We start from the raw sequence: 19,326 nt of genomic DNA on the forward strand, positions 1-19,326 counted from the left end.
CAGGACTAGAGCCAGTATGGCTAAGACAAGAGAGTCACTTCACAGCACGATCGTTCTGAATTTTCCAAATTGCCTACGTCGCAGATAGGTCTACTTTCTACTCTTGCTACCCGAGTTGATTCCCATGCCATAAACTAAATCAACTGCACTACATCAATGTATTGCTACTTGTCCTACAGCACAATTAAGAGACATCTAAATAAACGTGCCCATGCCATTTATTTCTCAGAAACACCAGAAACAAAAGGTCAAGTTATCTTCTGAGAACTTTCTTGGTTTGATGAGCAAACAGCTGCTGGTAGAACACTCCAAACGGAAGATATTTCCAAGACTGTGGCCAGTACTGCATAGGCTGTTTTTGGACATGTGAAGCCTGGTGCAGAATCCCATCTTTTTACCTCCCAAAGACAGTCTTGTGCACTGGTCAGACCTTCCACGAAGGCTGTAACTGTGCTTTAGGAGAACTTCCCTGCCTGAGGTGGTGGGCCAAGGAAGCCCCCTGCTTGTTTGGTGGCAGCCCGGGAAGGAGCAAGACCGAGCATCTTCTGGATGTTCTGCAAAAACAAGAACAGAAGAGCAGGATACTCTCAGACCATGACAAGGGAGACAAAGAGGAAGAAATCCCAACTCTGCTTACAAGTACAACCTTCCCACTAGTTTCAACAGATTCAGGTTCTCACCCACATAGCCTTACCAATCTGGCTACTATACATCAGACCTCTATCCCTATACATTTGAAAAAGCTTACACCGAGCCAGACAACCATCTACAATGGCTACAATTAGAGCTAGGCCCCTCTCCCCCACCTCAACAAAAGCGTTCTGATCATTAAATCCACATTGGGGTTGAGGGTTCTTTTCCACCTCCAGCTACTTACCACACGCAGTCAGCTGGCAGGTACCTTGTTAATGTCTTTGCACACTGGTTGGTTTAAGATCAACCTACAAAAGTTACTTTGCAATGTAACTGCAGTGCACACACAGGAGCAGGTTCTCAACATCTGCTCACAGGCAGAACTGAAGCAGCCCTCGGTTTTCATGAGTTCCAGAAACCCCTGTTGATGGCAGCCATCAGAGCCTGAGGGTCTGCAAGCTGGTGAGGAAGGCTCTCTCCTAATGCAGTTGGAATTTGGGTCAGCAACATGGCAACCAGAGCACGTGCCAAGTTCAAGTCAGGAGCTTAGGCACAGAATTAACATGAATGCTAGTGATGCAGGCGGAACAATGGTTTGGTGGAGATATGCAGTATAACAGAACATATGTAGCAAAAACCAAAAACTGACTATTGAGATGACCTCATCTGCATCTGAGCAGGGTGTTTCAGTGGAAAACAACAAACAAGGAAAGAATTAAGTAGCAGAGCCAGGCATTAGCTAAAAACTCACAGTAGAACATTTAAAAGTTTGGTGTTTATTTTTGTGAAATTCCTTTCAAATTTTGCAACAGTGCAACTACAAAGAGCTATCAGTTCTTTCAGTTTCATCCTCCACTGTAAATAACTATAGCTCAAGATGCTGCTCATGCAGTGCTGGCAAGATGTCTGATGCAAAGGAAAGAAGAAAACAACCATGTCCCCCTCATGTCACCAGCCGAGTCCTGGCTATTGAGACAACAAAAGGAGGAAGGAGGATTTTCTTCAAACCTGAGTGTCCTCTCCAAAATAACTGTCAGGATAGGTCAGACAGCAAGGTCACAGAGTTCTTGAACTTTTTGATCATGGAAGGAGAACAAACAAAAAAAAGCAGACAGAGCTTCATAATTCCACAGTAACTAAGTTAAAAAAAAAATCTGAATCATTCCAGGTGGAGACTATGGAAAGGAAGGTTTCAGCCCACACACAAGCATGAAAGTAAAGGAGGGGAACACTTGAAAAGGAATTACATCAGGTTTAGTCCATGGCCTACATAAATCAGCCACTGGTTGATATTCAGCAACTGAATATATATATGCGAGCATTTCACTGTGGGAGACTCCTTCCTGTGGTTCCTCTTCTCAGAGCATCCCTAGTGAAGAAATGGACAGAAGGGAGAAAACAAAAGCAGCTAATGGACAGATTCAGCAACACCAGAGGGTGCTGCAGACTCAGCAGCAGACAGGACAGGGATCCTACCAGCTTTGTACTGGCTTACCCGTGGAGCAGAGTAGAGATCCTAGCACAGCACCCATGGAAGCAAAGAAGTGTGCACTGCCTCCTCTCTGTTCCTTTAAGTATCAAGAGAGAGGAGAACTCTGGTGCTAAAGTTCACTCCATCTGCTTGAACAGTTCCAAGAGGAAGAGAGATGACAGCTTGTTTGTATGTGGATTCAAGACTAGAGTCACTCTCCAGCATTATCCTTCCACAGTAGTCCCTTCCTTGCTGTGGAAGGCAGCTAGCCTCCTGCATTAGCTGCAAAGCAAGTTTTGCTGGACAGCAATCCTGAAGTCTACACAGCTGGAAACACCAGGGCTGGGGCAAGGTCCAGCAGAAACCTGTCCTGTCTGGTGTACACCACATTGCACAAAGAAGCCTGCAGAGTCTCCTTCCAACACAAACAATACCATCACCTTCAGGAGCAGGGAGGGAAGACTGTAAGACTTATAGATCCAAATTCCTCATCTGAGCTCTTCTGAACTTTCCTCAAATGACTGCAGGAAGTACAGGAGCTGCTTCTGCTTTTGTCTGCAAACCCAGAAGGAGCCTCAGAGACAAGGCAGCAAGTGGCTCCCTGCCCCAAGATGAGGCCGTGTGGGAAAGTGCACTCCTGGCAGTAGGGATAATTGCTGGCTCCCTTTCCCACTGGGAACACATCTCAGGGAGAAGCAGCCTAATCTACAGTTCAGGCATGTGTGAAAAGGAAACAAAGACCAGCAAACGCCTGAGGAACAGCAGCATATTCCTCTTCACAAACAGCACAGGTGAAGGCTGGGAGTTCAGAAACAGGAGCAGGGACAGAGGATGTAACCCTGACATTATGCCTCCCACCCAGCCCAGCAGCAGACTTTCCCAGCTGAAACCCAACAGCTCAAGGACCCTAGGAAGGCCTCTCCCAGCAACCCTCCTCTCTCCAAACAGGAAGGCAGGAGGAACTAGGGGACAGGATTTACGTGCCAGGGAGAGCTGGGAACAGCGCAAAGGAAGTTACTCACTGTGAGTTGACTATTTTGGGAGATGCTGGCCAGGTCACAGGCAGCAAGCTTCCCAGTCTGTGTTTGAAGAGTTTATCACCCTCACATGCCTAAAGACCACATTAAGAGACTGCCTGATGCTGCTACTGCCCATCCCACTAATGTCAGTTTAATCACCATCCAGTTAGTCTCCCCACCCTCACATACTCCCCTGCATTTCCCTCCAGGTCACATTTTTCTCACACACACACGAGTTCCTCTACTTCTGAGCTCCATAGGGACGTCTCTCTTCCCTGTCTTTGATCCCTTCACAGGCAGCTCCAGGATTTAAGAGAAGGCTGAGGGATGTATGGTCTCCTTAGTTTGTTCGCAACCTGTTCTCTAACTTTTGGTACACCTCCACTCCTCCTCCTGTGTCAGCAGCATCAAGCCAGACACTAACTCCCACATCAGTTCTCCTCCCTTGGCCTAACAGCTGTTTTGAAGCTGACCTGGTGAGATTTCCCCTTTTGCACACAGTGAAACACAAAGGGTCACAAAGCTTTCACCTCCAAGGTCATCGAAAGCACCGAAAGCAAGACTTTGGCACCATTTTAAGTCCTTAATTACTTTCTTCCCCTCTCCCCTGGCCTCTCACAGCCCTTCAAAGTCCTCTTGCCAATGCTGTTATCAGTTCTTTCAAATAGTAATAAAGCCAAGAGCAGGATGCCAGCAATCACAGCTTCAGTTCCTAGCTTTTGCACAAACTAATGTGGCTGCTCTCTGCCCTTCCCTCCATGTATCAAGAAGGAAGAAACCAAGCTGTCTAGCAGCTGGAGAACTGCAGGTATCATTAACCACGATCACACAGATAAAGCAGCACTATTAAGGCTGCAATCTAACACTTCAGAGCAAAACCACCTTTCTCCAAAGCAATAAAGTAACTTCTGTCCTCCACAGGGCCACCAGCATGAACTCTCAAGCACAAGGGCAATTTTTTTCCAGAATTTCTCTTGAAAGCCTAACCCACTGCAAACAGCTCGGCATTTCTGCCCAGAACCAGACTGGACTACCACTCAGTTCATGCCGTCTACTGATTTCACAATAGGAAACATCAGGAAATGCCCAGGACTAGAACTAACCACAGGAATTGTATTTTTGGACAAAAAAAAAAATCCATGGGGGATTTTTCAGCAGGGGAGTTCCCCAATCAACCCAGTGGGTGCAGAAAAATCTTGCTGACAGTGCTATTTAGTTTCACATAATAGTCTGCAACATTGGAAAGAAGGAACTTTCCATGTAACAGGTAACACAGAGCAGCACCTGACAAGATTTCCTGAAGGAACAGCATCAGCCCACAGCATCCCAGTAATTCAGGAACATGCTCTTAAGAGCTAAAAAGGTCTCATTTCTTTTAAAGCAGCAAACACTGCTTCAGTTACTGGGAAGTGAAACAAGATTTGCCTTGCAGCAAACAGAATGAGGAAGCCCCTGGCCTTTGCTACTCTGAAGTTGGCCCTGCTTGGAATGAGGGGTGGGCCAGATGACCTCCAGGTGACCCTTTCAACATAAATTTATTCTCCAATTTATTATCTGCTTTTGCATAGGACCAGACACATCCATTTCAATACAAGCACCCAATATGGAGGGCTATGGAGAATTCGATTCACTAGCATGCGCTTTGTGACTAAAGGAACTCTCTATTATTAAGCTGCTCCATCAACCTCATCCAAACTTCTGACAGCAGCTGGCATAACATGTCACTTCCCTTTGCTGATCTGCTTTAAGTCTTTCTAAGTCCCTTGGCACCCCCTGAGGAAAAGCAACAAGTCGGTCAAGGAGAAAAGCAGCAAGAATTCAGGAAGTGAATGAAAGAAAAAGGAAATATAAATACAGAAGAGAAGAGAATTTGCAGCTAGTTGCACCAGCATTCATCCAGCCCCCAAAGTCTATTAACTTATCCCCAGCACTCTCTGGGGAAATTTGGAAAACAAAGTAGACTTCTGGTTGCACTGTGAAGGTCCACTTCTCCTCATCAGCCATTCTGCCACTTAAGCTGCTAGCAAACCTTCCTGAAAAGGCACTACCCTTGTCCTCACTGATGCTTCTCATTTCAAAAGATGGGGTTAACCAGCTTTGCTGAAGAGCTATGTGTAGCCTACTCTTGGCTTATCATACCAGACCCCCTTTCTGTGTCACGTCCCACACACTGGGAGACTTGACACCAAAAGTGAAGTTCTTAAGACTCTGAAAAAAGTCGTGCAGTCAGCAAAAACAGGAAGGACAAACCCAAAAGAACAGATTTAACTCTTTCCTTACTTTTCTAGCAAATTTATGGACTGATTGAACCTTTATAGAACCTCAAGCCACCAAGAAAGTTTCCCCTGAAGATGCTACACTTCTCTTTTCTCATATTACTGTAAAAGTCATAATTACTGAGAAGCAGTACTTAGATTGGCTTCTGATGGAGACAATCTCTTGATATGGCAATCCACAGAGTCAGACACACACACACACAAAAGTAACCCATTTCTGCCAACTCTGTTCTCGTGCCCTGGTGCAAGTCTCCAGTCAAGTCTCCTACATCAGTCCAGGACAGTGGCTGTTTTTATGATCCCAACCTAGAATTGCTTTGAATATGAAGCATAGGAATGAAGGCAAACACAGAAACCACAAACAGATCAATAATAGGCAGCAATAATAGACTCCTCTTTATGGATGGCGACGTGCTTTCCCTGCTCCAGGTATGCAAGAGACACAGCAATGTACTCACCTGTCTGATTGACATTGTGCAGAGAATGTAGAGGAAGATGAAGGAGCAGTCGGTGTAATCCTCACCCAGAAGATTGCGGTGGGAGAGACCTTGGATGTATGAGAGGGGGATAAATGGAAGCTTTGCCACCACTCGGCCATCAAATCTGGAAAACAGAGCACTGGATCACAACTGGGGACAGTAAGAGAGTCTTTGGCTATAGAAAGAACAAGCGAGCATCTTCAACAAGCAGATAAGACCACATAGAAGGCTAAAAAGCCATGCTGCCTTCTCCAGCCCACCTCTACATACGCTACACCAAGGAGGCTAAATACACCTCTCTCACAAAGCCCTCCACACCCAATCACCCAGAGCATAAGGAGGCTTCCCTCAATAACAGTTTTGCCATAGTCAGAGCCAAAGTGTTTCATAGTGATTTAAATGATCAGCTGGACAAGCTGCTGGTTCATAAAATCTTGGTTGGTGTGTTTACCGGTACATTTTATTTTAAAGTCAAATTTAGCAGATAACTTCCCAGAACACAGTGAGCACTTGAATAAAAGATGGATGACTATCACCCTGTTGTATTGCAGTTAATGCAAGAAGATGGACTCTTTGCTTTAAGCAAAAGAGCATTTTTTAAGCAGAGCATAAACCAAAGACACCTTTTTTCTTTCCTAGAGCAGCTATACTTCTCAGCACAAGAAGGATGCATAAGAGAGCCATCAACAGAATGCTTTTTAATACCAACAGTCTTCTCTGCATTAGCTCTGAAAACGAAGGCAGTGCAGAGGCAGGACGATGCTGCATATTCCAAGCGGCCTGTCCTGCTCCTGGAACTCCTCCAGGTCCGCATTCCAGGGCATCAGGCAGAGTGTGAATTCTGGCCAGTTTGCAAAGATTTCTCCCAACCCAGACAGTCAACCCAATCTTTTGAAGTAAGTGTGTATGATGCCTCATCAGCATGTGCATATTTGGATGTTATTTTCTCTGCATGTGCTGATTTTCTAACAGGTGTTTCTTGTTTCAAGAGATCCTAAATGAGCGTTCTTTCCTGTGGAGATGCATTCACACAGCTACAGCTCAAACACACGCCAACTTTGTTTACATCTCACAAGCAGTTTGGCAAAAGAGCTAGGAACGGATGTTTATCTCCCTGTAACATCCCCCAGTGGCTTAAAATTCTGTGTCATTCCTGCTGTGAGAGTGACAAGTACTTCAGCAGTAGCACTCCGAGGTACCTGCTTTTAATTCCAGCAGGTTTTCACAGTTATCACGAAGGGGTACTGAAACGCACAACTCCTAGAGTAAGACAGATAATTGATTGCATTAAAAAGTTTCTGACAAGAGAAAACCGAGACACACAGAAGCCAATTACTCTCCCACGAGAAATCCCATCTGCTTGGAGGCCACCACCACTACCGATCTCACTGCCCTAGCACAACAGTCATTCAGCTGCTTATCTTCACACACAGCATTCTACTCTTTGGGTTTAAACCAGCCTTCTTGACACTTACATATCCTACCAGCATGTTCCACCCTGCTGCCCCATTACTATTGACACTCTAAGGAAGGGAGACAGTCATTGCAGTAACTTCCATTTTGGCTAAGCTGGCATTTGGTAAAGGTGAGGTGCCCAGCCACAGAGCAGCAGTGTCCGCATAGTACTTGTCCAAAGGGCAGCGCATCACGCTACTTCCATGCAATTCCTGCTCCTTTTGTCCCCCAGAGCAATGAACTCATTCAAGAACAGGAAAGGCAAGCAAATGAGGCTACCACCATTGCAGGTGTCAGCCACCCTTTTCTTCCTTTTCATACCACACCCACAGCACGTCCATGGATGACCTGGCAGTAGCAGCTTCCCAGAGGGAGCCTAAGAGCCTCCTGAATTCATAACTGAAGTACTCTCCTCCTGAGACAAGCAGCTGCTCTTTATGCTATGTCAAGAGAATGACAGTACATAAGTGAGAACCAGCTCCATCAAACCATTCTATCAGCTTCAAACAGTGCAAGTACAACCTATCAAAGCTGCCATTCAGATACAAGTGCACTAGCTACCTTGTAGTGAGACCAGGAGCAAAAATTTAACTATCTAGCCCCAAAGACAAGACAGCCAAATCTTTAAATTTTAATTCAATAGCCTCAGCTATTAGTAAGAAAGCTATTTCAATTCAAACAATCAGTGAGCTCTCTGGATACTCCTGCTGTTCAGGTTCCCTCTAAAGAAAGAGATAGTTAAAGGACAGATATGCCCCAAAGCTTCATCTGTGGTCTGTGGCTTATAGCATGGTCGCTGTGGGCAGGAATCCTCAAAAGAGGAACAAGACAAGTAAACTTGGTGGTCTTAAAGGAGAAGACACCAATAAACTGATTTTTAGGTTAATATCTATGGAAGGAGGAGCCACACAGGATTTAACCAAAATCAGTTCCTTCCTAAAGCTCTTGATGAACGTAGCGTCCTGTAACACTCATCAGTCATAGCATACTCTGAACTGCCTCTTCCCCACTCTAGGAAAGTGGGCAGAGTAGGGTGGGTTTTTTTAGTTTGTTTTTCAGTCTGTTTCACAGGCAGGGCGGTGGTGGTGTTTGTATTGCACCCAAATAGCCAGGCAAGCACTTGAATGCCTCAAATGCACCATAAATCCCCCATTGACATTATGTTGCTGGGCACATGACTCACGATGCACCTCCGTCCCCACTCAGGACTACAGTTAAATGAGACATCAATGACTCGAGATTGTATCCAAATCTTAAAGTCCTTTAGTGCTGTGTTCCTCTGCTGAGTTTCACAACATTCCAGAGAATGCTAGATGCTGAAGTCTGACTAAGCTGAATAAATGAAGAGTCCACAGAGTGGTTCTTCTGTTATTATGTTACCCCCTGTTTGCAATTTATCCACTCACAGATCTACAGTAAAATAATAATTGACTCTATCCTGAGGACTGCCAGCACAGAGACCAAAGGTTTTGGTGCCCAAGAACATAAAATCCTGTTTGCAGGACAAGTATATTGCCCAGATATTAAGCAGCCTCCCAAAAGTTATACTAACCATATTTATGTTATCTTCAGATTTCACAGCCAATGGGAAGTTCACATTTCAAGACTGAATCAAGGTTTAAGAGTCAAGCAGAGTCTTTCAGTTTTGCATGTCCGAAATAAAGCTGTCTACAACTGTGCAAACTAGTTTGGGCTTTTTCTGTATTTTTTTTTGTTAAAACTAGACCTATCCCAGGTCATTTTTAAAGCAAAAGAAGATTAGAGCCGATGTCTGGACCTGCTAGTATCTTGACTCTGATCACCTTAAGTAGGGCAACAACAAACTCTGCAATTACAGCTCATTTCTAAGGGCAAGGGAGCTGACCCAGTTTTGCTTGCAAGAGCATTCTTTGGTCACACTATTATAGCAAAGCCAAAGAAGCTGAAGACTGTAGCTGCTTGCCTGACAGCTACCAAACTTGCCCTTACCGAGATGCTCCCAAGCAGAAAGGATGTTAGAGCTGTGTCTAGATTGAATGCAATTTGTTCAGTTTGATTGGATTCAGCATGCAGTGCTCCCTCTTGAGCAGAATATGGGTGTGATGACCAAACAACAGCATCTTCATATGAAATATTGATCCATTTTTACATAGATTAGTTATGGTTCTTGGATGGACTCTGTCACTGTAACACTTCAGGTGACAGAGAGAAGGTGGAGAATATATTCACCATGAAAATTTAATAAAAATCCAGAAAGTTGATACTTACATGGAGTTAAACATTCCCATCAAGGCAGTGAAGCAGAAGCCAATGGCAAACATGGATTTCATCCGAACCTGCAAGCAGAAAGGTCAGAGATAATCAAAACAATAGGCCTACACTGAGGGATTATGGGCTCGCACCCTTAAGAACAGGCTTTGTACAACATCACTGGAATCCAGTAGGAAAAAAAGATGACCTAGAAGGGTAGAGGGATTGTAAAAGTGACTGGAGAACTCCTGAAGAGAAGTTTGGTCAACAGCTGGGTATAAAGGCAGCCACAAAGTGGACCACGGATGTGAAGAGCTGCTTCAGGGGCGGGCGGGGGAGTGCTCAAGAACTATCCTGTTACCTTCACAGGTTGTTTGTTTGTTTTTTCCTTAAGCCTATACAATCAATCAGCAGGGGATCATTATGAAGTCAGAACTTACAAGAGGAAGTCAGACAAATTAATTCTACTTTGAAAACATCATGGAGACTTACAAAGATGAAAATAGCTAAGGCTGGGCATGAGATGAGGCAGTAACTCCTGGAGAACTCTGTGGCTCATACTAAAATCTGTAGCTATTAGAAATAGATAATCCAGAAGGACCTTTCAGGAGGAAAAGCCACTATGTCTGCCAATTGCATAGTCTTTCTGTTGGAAAGCTGACTGAAATCTTCAAACTTGCTTTAGTTTTCTTACCATTGACAAGTCCCTGTTGTTATTCTTCAGTTTCTCTTCTTGTCTCTCTGTAAGGACAAAAACAACAACAGTTATAATCAGTTGTACTAACCCAGAAATCAGAGTGTTTTCCTTTCCAGGAAGACTTAACCTTCTTGGCTCTTCAAACAAATAACACTTCCAAAACCAACTCCAGCTCTCTATCTCAGACAGCAGAAAGTGAAAAACTGTACATAGTCAACTGCTTCTCCACCACAGCAACATGCAGCAAAGCAGGCACAAAAGAGGAGGAGGCTAGAAACACACATTCAGCGCTTTTGAAAGAAATGCACAGAATGTCAAATTTGCGAACTCAACCAACTAACACAGTAGCATGAACAGTGTTGCCAGAAAACAGACAGTGCCTCTATATCACATTTCCGAAAGAGAGCAGTCTCAATTTGCTGCACACCAGGCTCACCATTATAAATACATTATGTAAGAAAGGATTTCATTTTGGAGGTGTCACAAGGGACTCCGAAACTGTACACAGAGCTGGGAGCTGCACCTCCACAAGGCTAACATCCTGCTGGTCTTAGTAATGAATTTTGGACCCTTGTCACACCCAGAAGATTCTCCAAAGAGGAAAGATATTTTCTACATGAATTTCAGTAACGCATGTATTACTATGCTTTGCAGAGAATACTTTAAAATACTGTTTTGGAAATTTAGTCTGTCCTTAAGTCACCACAAACTTCAAAGATGCCTAGTTTTCTGAGAGGGCGTTTTCCATGCCCCTCATTGGAGGACTGCTCTGGCCTTGAGCATTATCCACCACCTGTCACCTTTCTTGTCCCACATTCCCATCGTCCCTTGTCCACTATGCTCCTCTCAGACTGAGGATCCAGAGGGGCAGCCAGGGCTTGGAAGCAACATCTAGCTGAAGTAAGGATGTGGACGATGAAGAAATATCCAACGAACAGTGTGAGCAAAGAGAGGGGGGATGCAGAAGGACTGTCAAGGGCTATCCAGCATGCAAGTTGTCCAGTGAATCCCTTGCTGAAGTTTCAGTACAAGAGGCCCACAGCACAGGAGCTCAACAGTTATCTTTCAAGCCCCTGATAAATACAGGGACTCACAGTAAGCATTATGAAAGGCAATAGCAATGCTCCTATCCAATTGCTTAGAATCCTCATTGCTGTTTTCAATTGCTCCTAACTACAAACCATCCACTCTGGCAGGAACTTCCCAAACACCTGCTTCCTGACCCAGGTGGAGAGTTTTGTTCTGGGACATTTCAGCAACCACAGGCCAGCTCTTTAGGAATCACATTTGGCACAAATACTTGTTTTTTCCCTCTGCTACATACCTAACCATCTATTTAGATGGGCTAAAGGTTACACAGGGATAAAGAATACAGCCCTGATCCCCCAATATACCTGACCTGTTTCTCACCCATTTCTACAAATTCAAAACAAACAGGCTCTGGCTGTCCTTACATAAATGGTCTATTCCTGCCCAAGTCATACATAAGCAGCCTTTAAGTACTTTGCTATATAGCTGAGTAGAGGCACAGAAAAAGAGAACTGGGTCAACAAGCAGTACCCTGGAGTCCAAAATCTTATTCTGCTCATTGGAACACAAACCATGAAGATACAGGGATACAGCAATAATCTTATTTGCCAGCATTGTGTGTTTTTTGTTTGTGTTTTGCTGTCTACCCAGCACCCCTGGGAACATCACTGTCTTTTCTTCCAGGGGCACATGGACACAGAAAACAGTAGCAAAGTTTAAGCTAACACACACACTCCTTAAGCTGAAATGACAGAGGGCTACACCATGATGTTAAAGGTGTCCTGTTCCAGCAGTGTGAAAGGTGATTTAGACACAATGTGACTGAAGTTGGTTCACTTTACACTTAAAAATAAAAAGTCTGATAAGTAGGAAACACCAAATTAAGCCTTCCCATGCAACTTTCACCCTACCTCCTCCTATGTATGATTCATCCCTTATGTAACCAAGTAATATCATACACACACCTTCTGTGCACAAAACAGATGGCAACTGAGGCAGGTCTGTACCACAGCTGTGACTTATCCTTAAAGCCTCAGCTCTTTTTTTTTTTTTAACTAGAATGGTAGAATTTGAAGGAACTCCAGCACAAGTAAATTTGCTGTTACAACAACACTACATCTTGCAGAATGATCTGACATCCAGTAAGTTATTGGGATCAGAGATTTCAAAAGCAGTTAACAGCTGCGAGTCATTTTCTGGATGTCCAGCTTGGCATTTAGGGCCTGATTTTTCATAAACACTAAGAATTCAGCTCTGCCTGAAAACAAATGAGACACTGAAGTTATGCAGCACATGCAAAAAAAAAAAAAATCAGAAAGTCAGTCTCCGTATCTTAGGCTTGGCCAGCAAGCATCACAGCAAACAAAATCAGTGGTCATTTCCTAAGTTCTGTTCTTAGTCCCTTTGTGCTTTGTTTTGCATTTGCAAAACAAGATTAATTCAGTGTACAAAAAAATTGGTGGAGCATCTGAATTCCTCAGATTCTATTGTTTATTAGTTTAATCCAAGCACAAGTAAAATATTCTCTGCTAAGAACATAGCTTGGATGGTGCCCTGCAAAAAAGTCATTGCCACGCATTCAAAAGCGGCCATATGTAACAACAGCGTGTAACATTAAAAAGTTGCCTTATTCACAAAGTAGTATTCATCCCATGCATGGATTATTCAAGATTAAGAACTGAAAATGCGCAAGAGGAAGAATTTTGGCTCCTGTCCCTTCAAGAGTCTAGCGATAACAGGTTTTATACCTAGGGAGAACTGTTTGAAGATGTTTATAATTATTCCCAAGCTTTGTACAGATCAAATGACTAATCCAGCTACCTGGTGTTACAGAGGAATGAGGAAACCAACTCCCAGGAGCTTTCAGAAGTGTTCCTGCCACAATTTTTGTAATAATTTAACTGAGCTTTGCAGCACGTTTTACTTCAGAGTCCTGAAGATAACAGAACTTTCCAAAACTCATGTCCGTTAAACATCTACCACGTCGTTATTTCATAGTTCAGCACTGAAAGAGTTCACTTTACCTGGAAAGACTTAAGCTTATTGACAACAAAAAATAATGGAAAAATAAAACACTACTTAAAATTGAGCAAAACTAATTTAATCAAACTTGAAAAAAATCTAAGTGCAGTTAGAGTTAACATGCAAACACCTTCAGCTCTGAAGTGTTCAAATGAGGAAAAAAAATGAAAGATCCAAAAAATCACAATCATACAGTCATATAGCTATTGCAAGCTGACAGTGCACTGCAGCAAAGAGCTTTGACAACAGAAGTTAACAACAGTCACTGATATAAAGGCTCAAATCCAAGAGAAAGGCAACCAGTTCAGCAAGAAGTGCTGCTCCTCTCAGTGATGCTGCCCTTTTCTACATTTGACTAAAGCCATCAGGAGGCTAGATGTCTCCTGTCTTGGAGGAGTAAGGCAAATGTGTTGATATTCCAGTCATCAAGCCAAAAATCAGCTCTAGTACCACTTTAAATAAATAGCTTTGAAAGGAAGGAAAGGATAATGACCTCTATAAGTTTCTCAACCTTCCCTCATTCTTGAGGCCCTGCACTCCTCTCCCAATCTTACCTATTTTCTTTTTCTGCTGTCGGCCTGCAGATTCAGTTATTGTTTCCTTCTTCTTTTCCACTGCCAAGTGAAAAGAAAGATATTCCATCATTTCTGCGTAGGGATACCACCACCCGTTTTCCACACACAAAACAAAACATTGTATTCCTTTAGAGAAGAGAGGCAAAAAAGGAAGCTAGGTATGACTAAGAACATATTCAGAATCAACAAGTTATAAACCACCAAGGCTGACTCCACCAAACACTTAAAAATAATTAAAAAAATTCAAAACCCTGGATGATGTATCATAATATTTAAAGGGTTAATTTTAAACTCTGTCAAGAGCCCATTAAACTGTTAACTGAGCAGTCTGGGGACAATTTTGGCTCAAATGACCCTTGCTGATTTGTCATTAGTACTAGACAGTACTTTTGATTCAGCAAGTGTAGTGAAAAGAGCTTTGTGGCAAGCTCTGCTCCTGATTATCTGCAGTGGGAAGCAGAATATAGGAGAGCCTGTGTTCTTGTACATCCCTTCTTCACAGGCAGGCATTCTCAGGGGAAATGCTGTCCAAGCAGCCAGCCACAGCCTCTCCATTCTTCAATTAATTAGTACTGAATCATTTCCAATATTTTAAAGTAGGAGCCTAAACTCAAAGTTACTAAGACCCCAAATCAGACACTCACCAAGCATCTGCAAACAACTACCACTGCAGCAAAAAAGGCTAACATAAAGCCAGTACAGTGAACTTATAACACAGTAAATGGGCTGCTCATCTGCAAACGCTCTTCTGCTGACAGCAAGAAGAGCTCTTCCAGAAAGTAAGAGACATTTTAATTTAAGACCTATAACAAGAGCACTACAAGAAGTGGAGATGATAAAGCATGGCTATGGTTTAACAACAGATAGCAAACCCTTTATTTACTCTAAACTCTATGTATCTGTACCATATCTACTCTACCAACGAATAGACTTGGCTCTTTGTTAGCTCACAGAACCAGCTTAGAGACCTGAGCATTAGGACTGTTCTCCCATAGGAAATACTAGCTGAGCACAGATCTAGCCTTGATTTCAAAGCACAGGTGAAAAAGAGAGCCAGCTTTTAAAGTCACACAAGGATTTGTAGTGCTGGCTTCTGAAATGCCTGTGATAAGCAAGTGAGTCACAACTGCTAAGAAAACCACACTAGCCCAGACAAGATACTACTTTACCATGGAAGACATGATGTTTAGGTAAGACAATTGTTTTTTCCAAAGAACAAGCATACCTCTGATGGGCAGGCTAGCACAAGGGGAAAAAACAGGGAAGTCTGCTTACAGGGAATGCGGGAGAGAGGTACCAGATGACACAACCCACCCAGTGCTAACAGAATGCTCTCTCCATAACCTTCCTTATGCCAAATCCAGCTGGGAGATCCTGATCAGTCCATCAATCCTAGTCCACATAACCCCATGGCCCCCCACTCTAAACCCAACTGAAGAACACTGACCCTTTTCAGGCCTACCTATTGCTCCCAGCCCTAACAAGAGGGCTCCTCCAGACCCCAGCTTCACTCTAGACAGCACTATTAAGCCTTATGCCAACCCCGAGGAACTCTACAGCCCTACTCCCCTTATGGTTCGAGCAGGACAAATAACTGTCAGGCATTCTCGAAAGCCTGTCTGTGGGAACGTACATGACTGTGGGAACGTACATGAGCAACATAGCAGCAATTCTAAGGATAGCCTTCAGCCTTGCAAATTTACCACTACATTTACCCCAGAACGCTTACTATAATCTCTGCAGCGGTTTCAGACAATGCTGTGCTTCTCAACAGAAAGAGGACAGAAAGATGAAACTAAGGACTGTGAGTAACAATGTCTGCTCAAGCACACCACTTGGCCCATTTGTTTTTGCAAATCCTAAGGATTGCTAGGACTCTCATGGGAGCACTTAAAGATCTCAAATGTGTTTTTTCCTGTTTCAGATGCGTTAGATAACAGTTGAAAGGTGTGGCTCAAGTGGTCTACTCTGCAAGTTGTCTGTAAGCCTTCAGGTCAGCCAGCTGTCCTTAGCTTAGGAGGAAAAGAGAAAAGCCAAGCTTATTTGGTTTTACTTTTTTTTTTGTTGGGGGTGGGGAAATCAAACAAGGAGGTTAGAAACTAATTGAGATGCATGAACCTCACATCTTTCCCATCACAGATTATAGCCTAGATACCAGGAGAGCTATAAAAACAAACAGCATTAAACTCTTACAGCAGTCAGAAAGCCCCAGAGATTAAGTCCTCCTAACTGCTTTCAACACACTAGGACATTAACTCAAAGTTTTCAGCTGGGTTTCAACTACTTCTCTAACTTGGTCTTCTGGGGCTAATTCCACCCTACACAGTTTTGTCAGTCAAGTGGGATTAAAGTGAGGCAGGCAGAGATGCAATCCCCATATGCTACTGCTGTGATGACAAAAAGCCCCTAATTTAGGAGCTGTGACACAAGCATGACTATACTTCAACTCTTCAGTTTATTTTGCCCAGGAGAAGGCTGGAATAAGCTAGACTTGAAAGAGTATGCTTTGATAACATTGTTCTCTCACACATTAAGAGCGCTGACATCATGGTGAAATACTTTTAAGGTAAAACCAGCTCAGGTTTGGGCCCCATTGTTGTGTGCTGTCTCTTACTGCTGCAACTTGTGTAGGCGCATACAGTTGAGTTTGAAAGGTCAGCTGAATTTCTCCTCTGCTCCTTGGCTTCTGATACAGACAAGTCCATTGAAACACTCCATGCTTAGACCCTCCTGTTCGCCATTCCTCTTAATATCCGATGCATATCTTCTGACTGCTCAGCCTCTGCTCCCTTTTCCCTTCCTCCCTTGTCCTTTGTTCAATGCCTCTCAGTAACATGTAACTGAAGTAACCTGGGACTTCTTTTTCTAATCAATTCTATTTGTTTCCAGTTTGCACTAGTATAACTTATTTTTATACCAGCTGAAAGCTCAGACTTTTCTATCATGACTTTGTCTTTACTCATCCCCCACCATTAATCATCACTTTTACTCTTTATTTTATGCTTTTCTCTCATGGTATTCATTATTCAATCCTAGTTCTTTCTTACTACAGATCTCAAATTCTCCACTGCCCTTGAAAAGCAGAAACTGCATCTTTGAACTTATTTCAGGTATCTAAAGGAATCTACATATACAGACACTGGCTACTCATGTTCAGAAAAAAAGATGCCAGTACTGATCTCTTACTCCCTCCTGTCCTCCATTAAGAGGAAGAGCAATTCAGACAACGCAACAGGTCTTTGTACTAACCTTCCCTCCAGCAAAAGACCAGAATGAAGGACAGAAACAAGTCCCCTCAGTACAGATTTGTGTACCTTGTAAAATTACGCTCCTATGAAATCCAAGCTGAAGAAAGTTCTCTCCCTCAGCAGAAGAGGCAGCAGGAATTTCTCAGAGCACAGACTCTATTCAATTTGACATCTGCTAAAGCACGATATAACAAGAGCAGCAAGACACGTTCTCTAATGCCTGAAGAGTACTTACATTTCTTGCTCTGTTTTTCCACTTCAGCCTTTAATCTCTTGTATTTGTCTGTTCGGTATACCAGCACCCAAGTTATACCTGAAACAAACACTCAGCAAGTAACTAGAGAAGTAAAGAATTCTTGCAATAATAGCGATACAAGTTAGCAAATACATATGCAAAAAATAGACATCAGGTCTACAAAACCACACTATAATACAGCAAAGGTACCACAGATCACCAGAAAGCTTATCATCACTTCCCTTCAAATCTCCTTCTCAAGTTCCATGTAACAATGGTGCCTATTAAAAAAAAAAGCCTTTAGAAGTTACCAGCTATCTTACTGAGCACTGCTGTTTTGTAGGTCTCATTCAGTTCCTTCATGATCATATTTACCAGCTGTTGTTCACCTTAAAACCAGGAGCTGATTAAAGTAATAAACATCTTTGTGTTCTACATTTTCATAGCACCTAATTAAGGCCCAAGGAGTAATTTCCGCTCCTACCAGGACATGCCCATTAGTAGTAGCACATTTTGAAAAGGCAGACAGAGATATTGGGCTATAAGAGATCTCAAGAGATTCTCCAGTCTAACTCCTTGCACTCAAACGTCACCAAAACAAGTTGTGCCACAAGTGCAGAACCAGTGGTTTGTGGACAGTTTAATCTGAGCTCCTATACAAAACTTTTGGCCCTTTTTTTGGCTTTGGTCTGACAACAGGACAGTGCTACTGAGACCCAGGGATTACTAGCTGCAGAGAAGAGATGTAGAAGCTTCTGAGGTCAATGCAGCTTTGTATTGTGAAAGGCAACAGATGTGTACACCATCTAACCCCAAATGCAATGCAGTAGAGCTCCTAAAAAGCAAGTATATTCCACCTGGGACTCTCCCCACCCTTGAACACCCAGAGACGATATCTTGCAGCTCTGTTACAAAGAAGATTTAGGGATATAGCTCAGTGCCAGGAAGAGGGAGCGGCCTCCAACTTTGACTACCCCAAAAGGTACCTATCCAACTTGTCTTTAAAAAGGTGCACCTATTTCAACACTCTACCGTTTAAAAAGCCCTTTCAAGCAACCAATCTAAGTCACCATCATTGCAAGTTCAGGCAATTTTCTCACATCCTTCCCACAAGAGCTACAGAAAACCACCAGTGTCCTCTTTCAGGCACACTGGAAACCGTTAGCCCATCCTCCCACAGCCTTCCTCCTCCTCGACCAAACGAACCCAATCCCCACCCCTTCACATCAGAGGTCAGTTTTGTCTGAGAGTTATTCACTGCTATCCTTCGCGGTACCTACACCCTGCCTAAGCCAGCCGCCAACCACCAGGCCTCAGGCGGCCCTGAGTAACTGAACCCCAGGCCAGGACCGGCCCCAAGGCCCTCCCCGCTCCGCCAGCACCCAGCTGGGACAGGCCCCACCGGCCCGCGGCCGGCTGAGGGAGCGGCGGCCCGGCACTCACCCTCGGCCAGCAGCGCGGTGCACACCGAGATAAAGACGATGAGGAGGGTGTCGGCGAACATGGTGCTCATGATGGTGCCACCCCCACCCCGGTAACGCTGCCGCGCTCCCGGAAATAGACCCCGCCACCCGGAAGCTACCGGGGACCACGTCGCCTAGCAACAGCCGGAAGCGAGCTCCCGCGCTTCCGGGAAGCTACACTGACCAATCGACGCGGCGCTCAGAGAGAAGCCGCGGGAAGAGCGAGGGGCGGGGAAAGTGCCAGCGGACGCTGCTCTGATTGGGCGGGGCGGCTGTCAATGCTGGCGGCGGGGCCCCGCCCCTCCCGCCGGCTTCGGAGAGCGCGGCCTCGTGGCGCCGCGCAGCCTGTCATGGCGGCGGGGGTAGGGGTCCCCGGGCACGGCTCTCCTTGGGGAGCGGAGCCGGGACCAGGCGCCACCCCTGTGGCTGGGAGGGGGCCGGCCTCCTGCCCCAGCACCCCCCGAGTCCCACACACCTGGTTCTGGTGGTGCCCAG

At 44.3% G+C, this 19,326-nt stretch overlaps 1 protein-coding gene across 1 annotated transcript; it reads right to left on the reverse strand.

The window, feature by feature from the left end:
• Positions 1–200: 200 nt before the first annotated feature.
• On the reverse strand, positions 201–19,004 carry TMCO1 (transmembrane and coiled-coil domains 1). The gene is made up of 7 exons (XM_009462492.2): positions 18,812–19,004; positions 17,369–17,446; positions 13,865–13,924; positions 10,257–10,303; positions 9,581–9,648; positions 5,858–6,002; positions 201–554 (listed from the first exon to the last, which is right to left on the reverse strand). The coding sequence occupies exons 1-7, from the start codon at positions 18,879–18,881 to the stop codon at positions 456–458; spliced, it is 567 nt and encodes a 188-aa protein (XP_009460767.1). The 5' UTR covers positions 18,882–19,004; the 3' UTR covers positions 201–455.
• Positions 19,005–19,326: the final 322 nt, after the last annotated feature.

Source organism: Nipponia nippon, unplaced genomic scaffold (assembly GCF_047370975.1).
Source record: "Nipponia nippon isolate SJK-2023a ecotype South Korea unplaced genomic scaffold, ASM4737097v1 scaffold_5, whole genome shotgun sequence".
Taxonomy (NCBI): Eukaryota; Metazoa; Chordata; class Aves; order Pelecaniformes; family Threskiornithidae; genus Nipponia; species Nipponia nippon.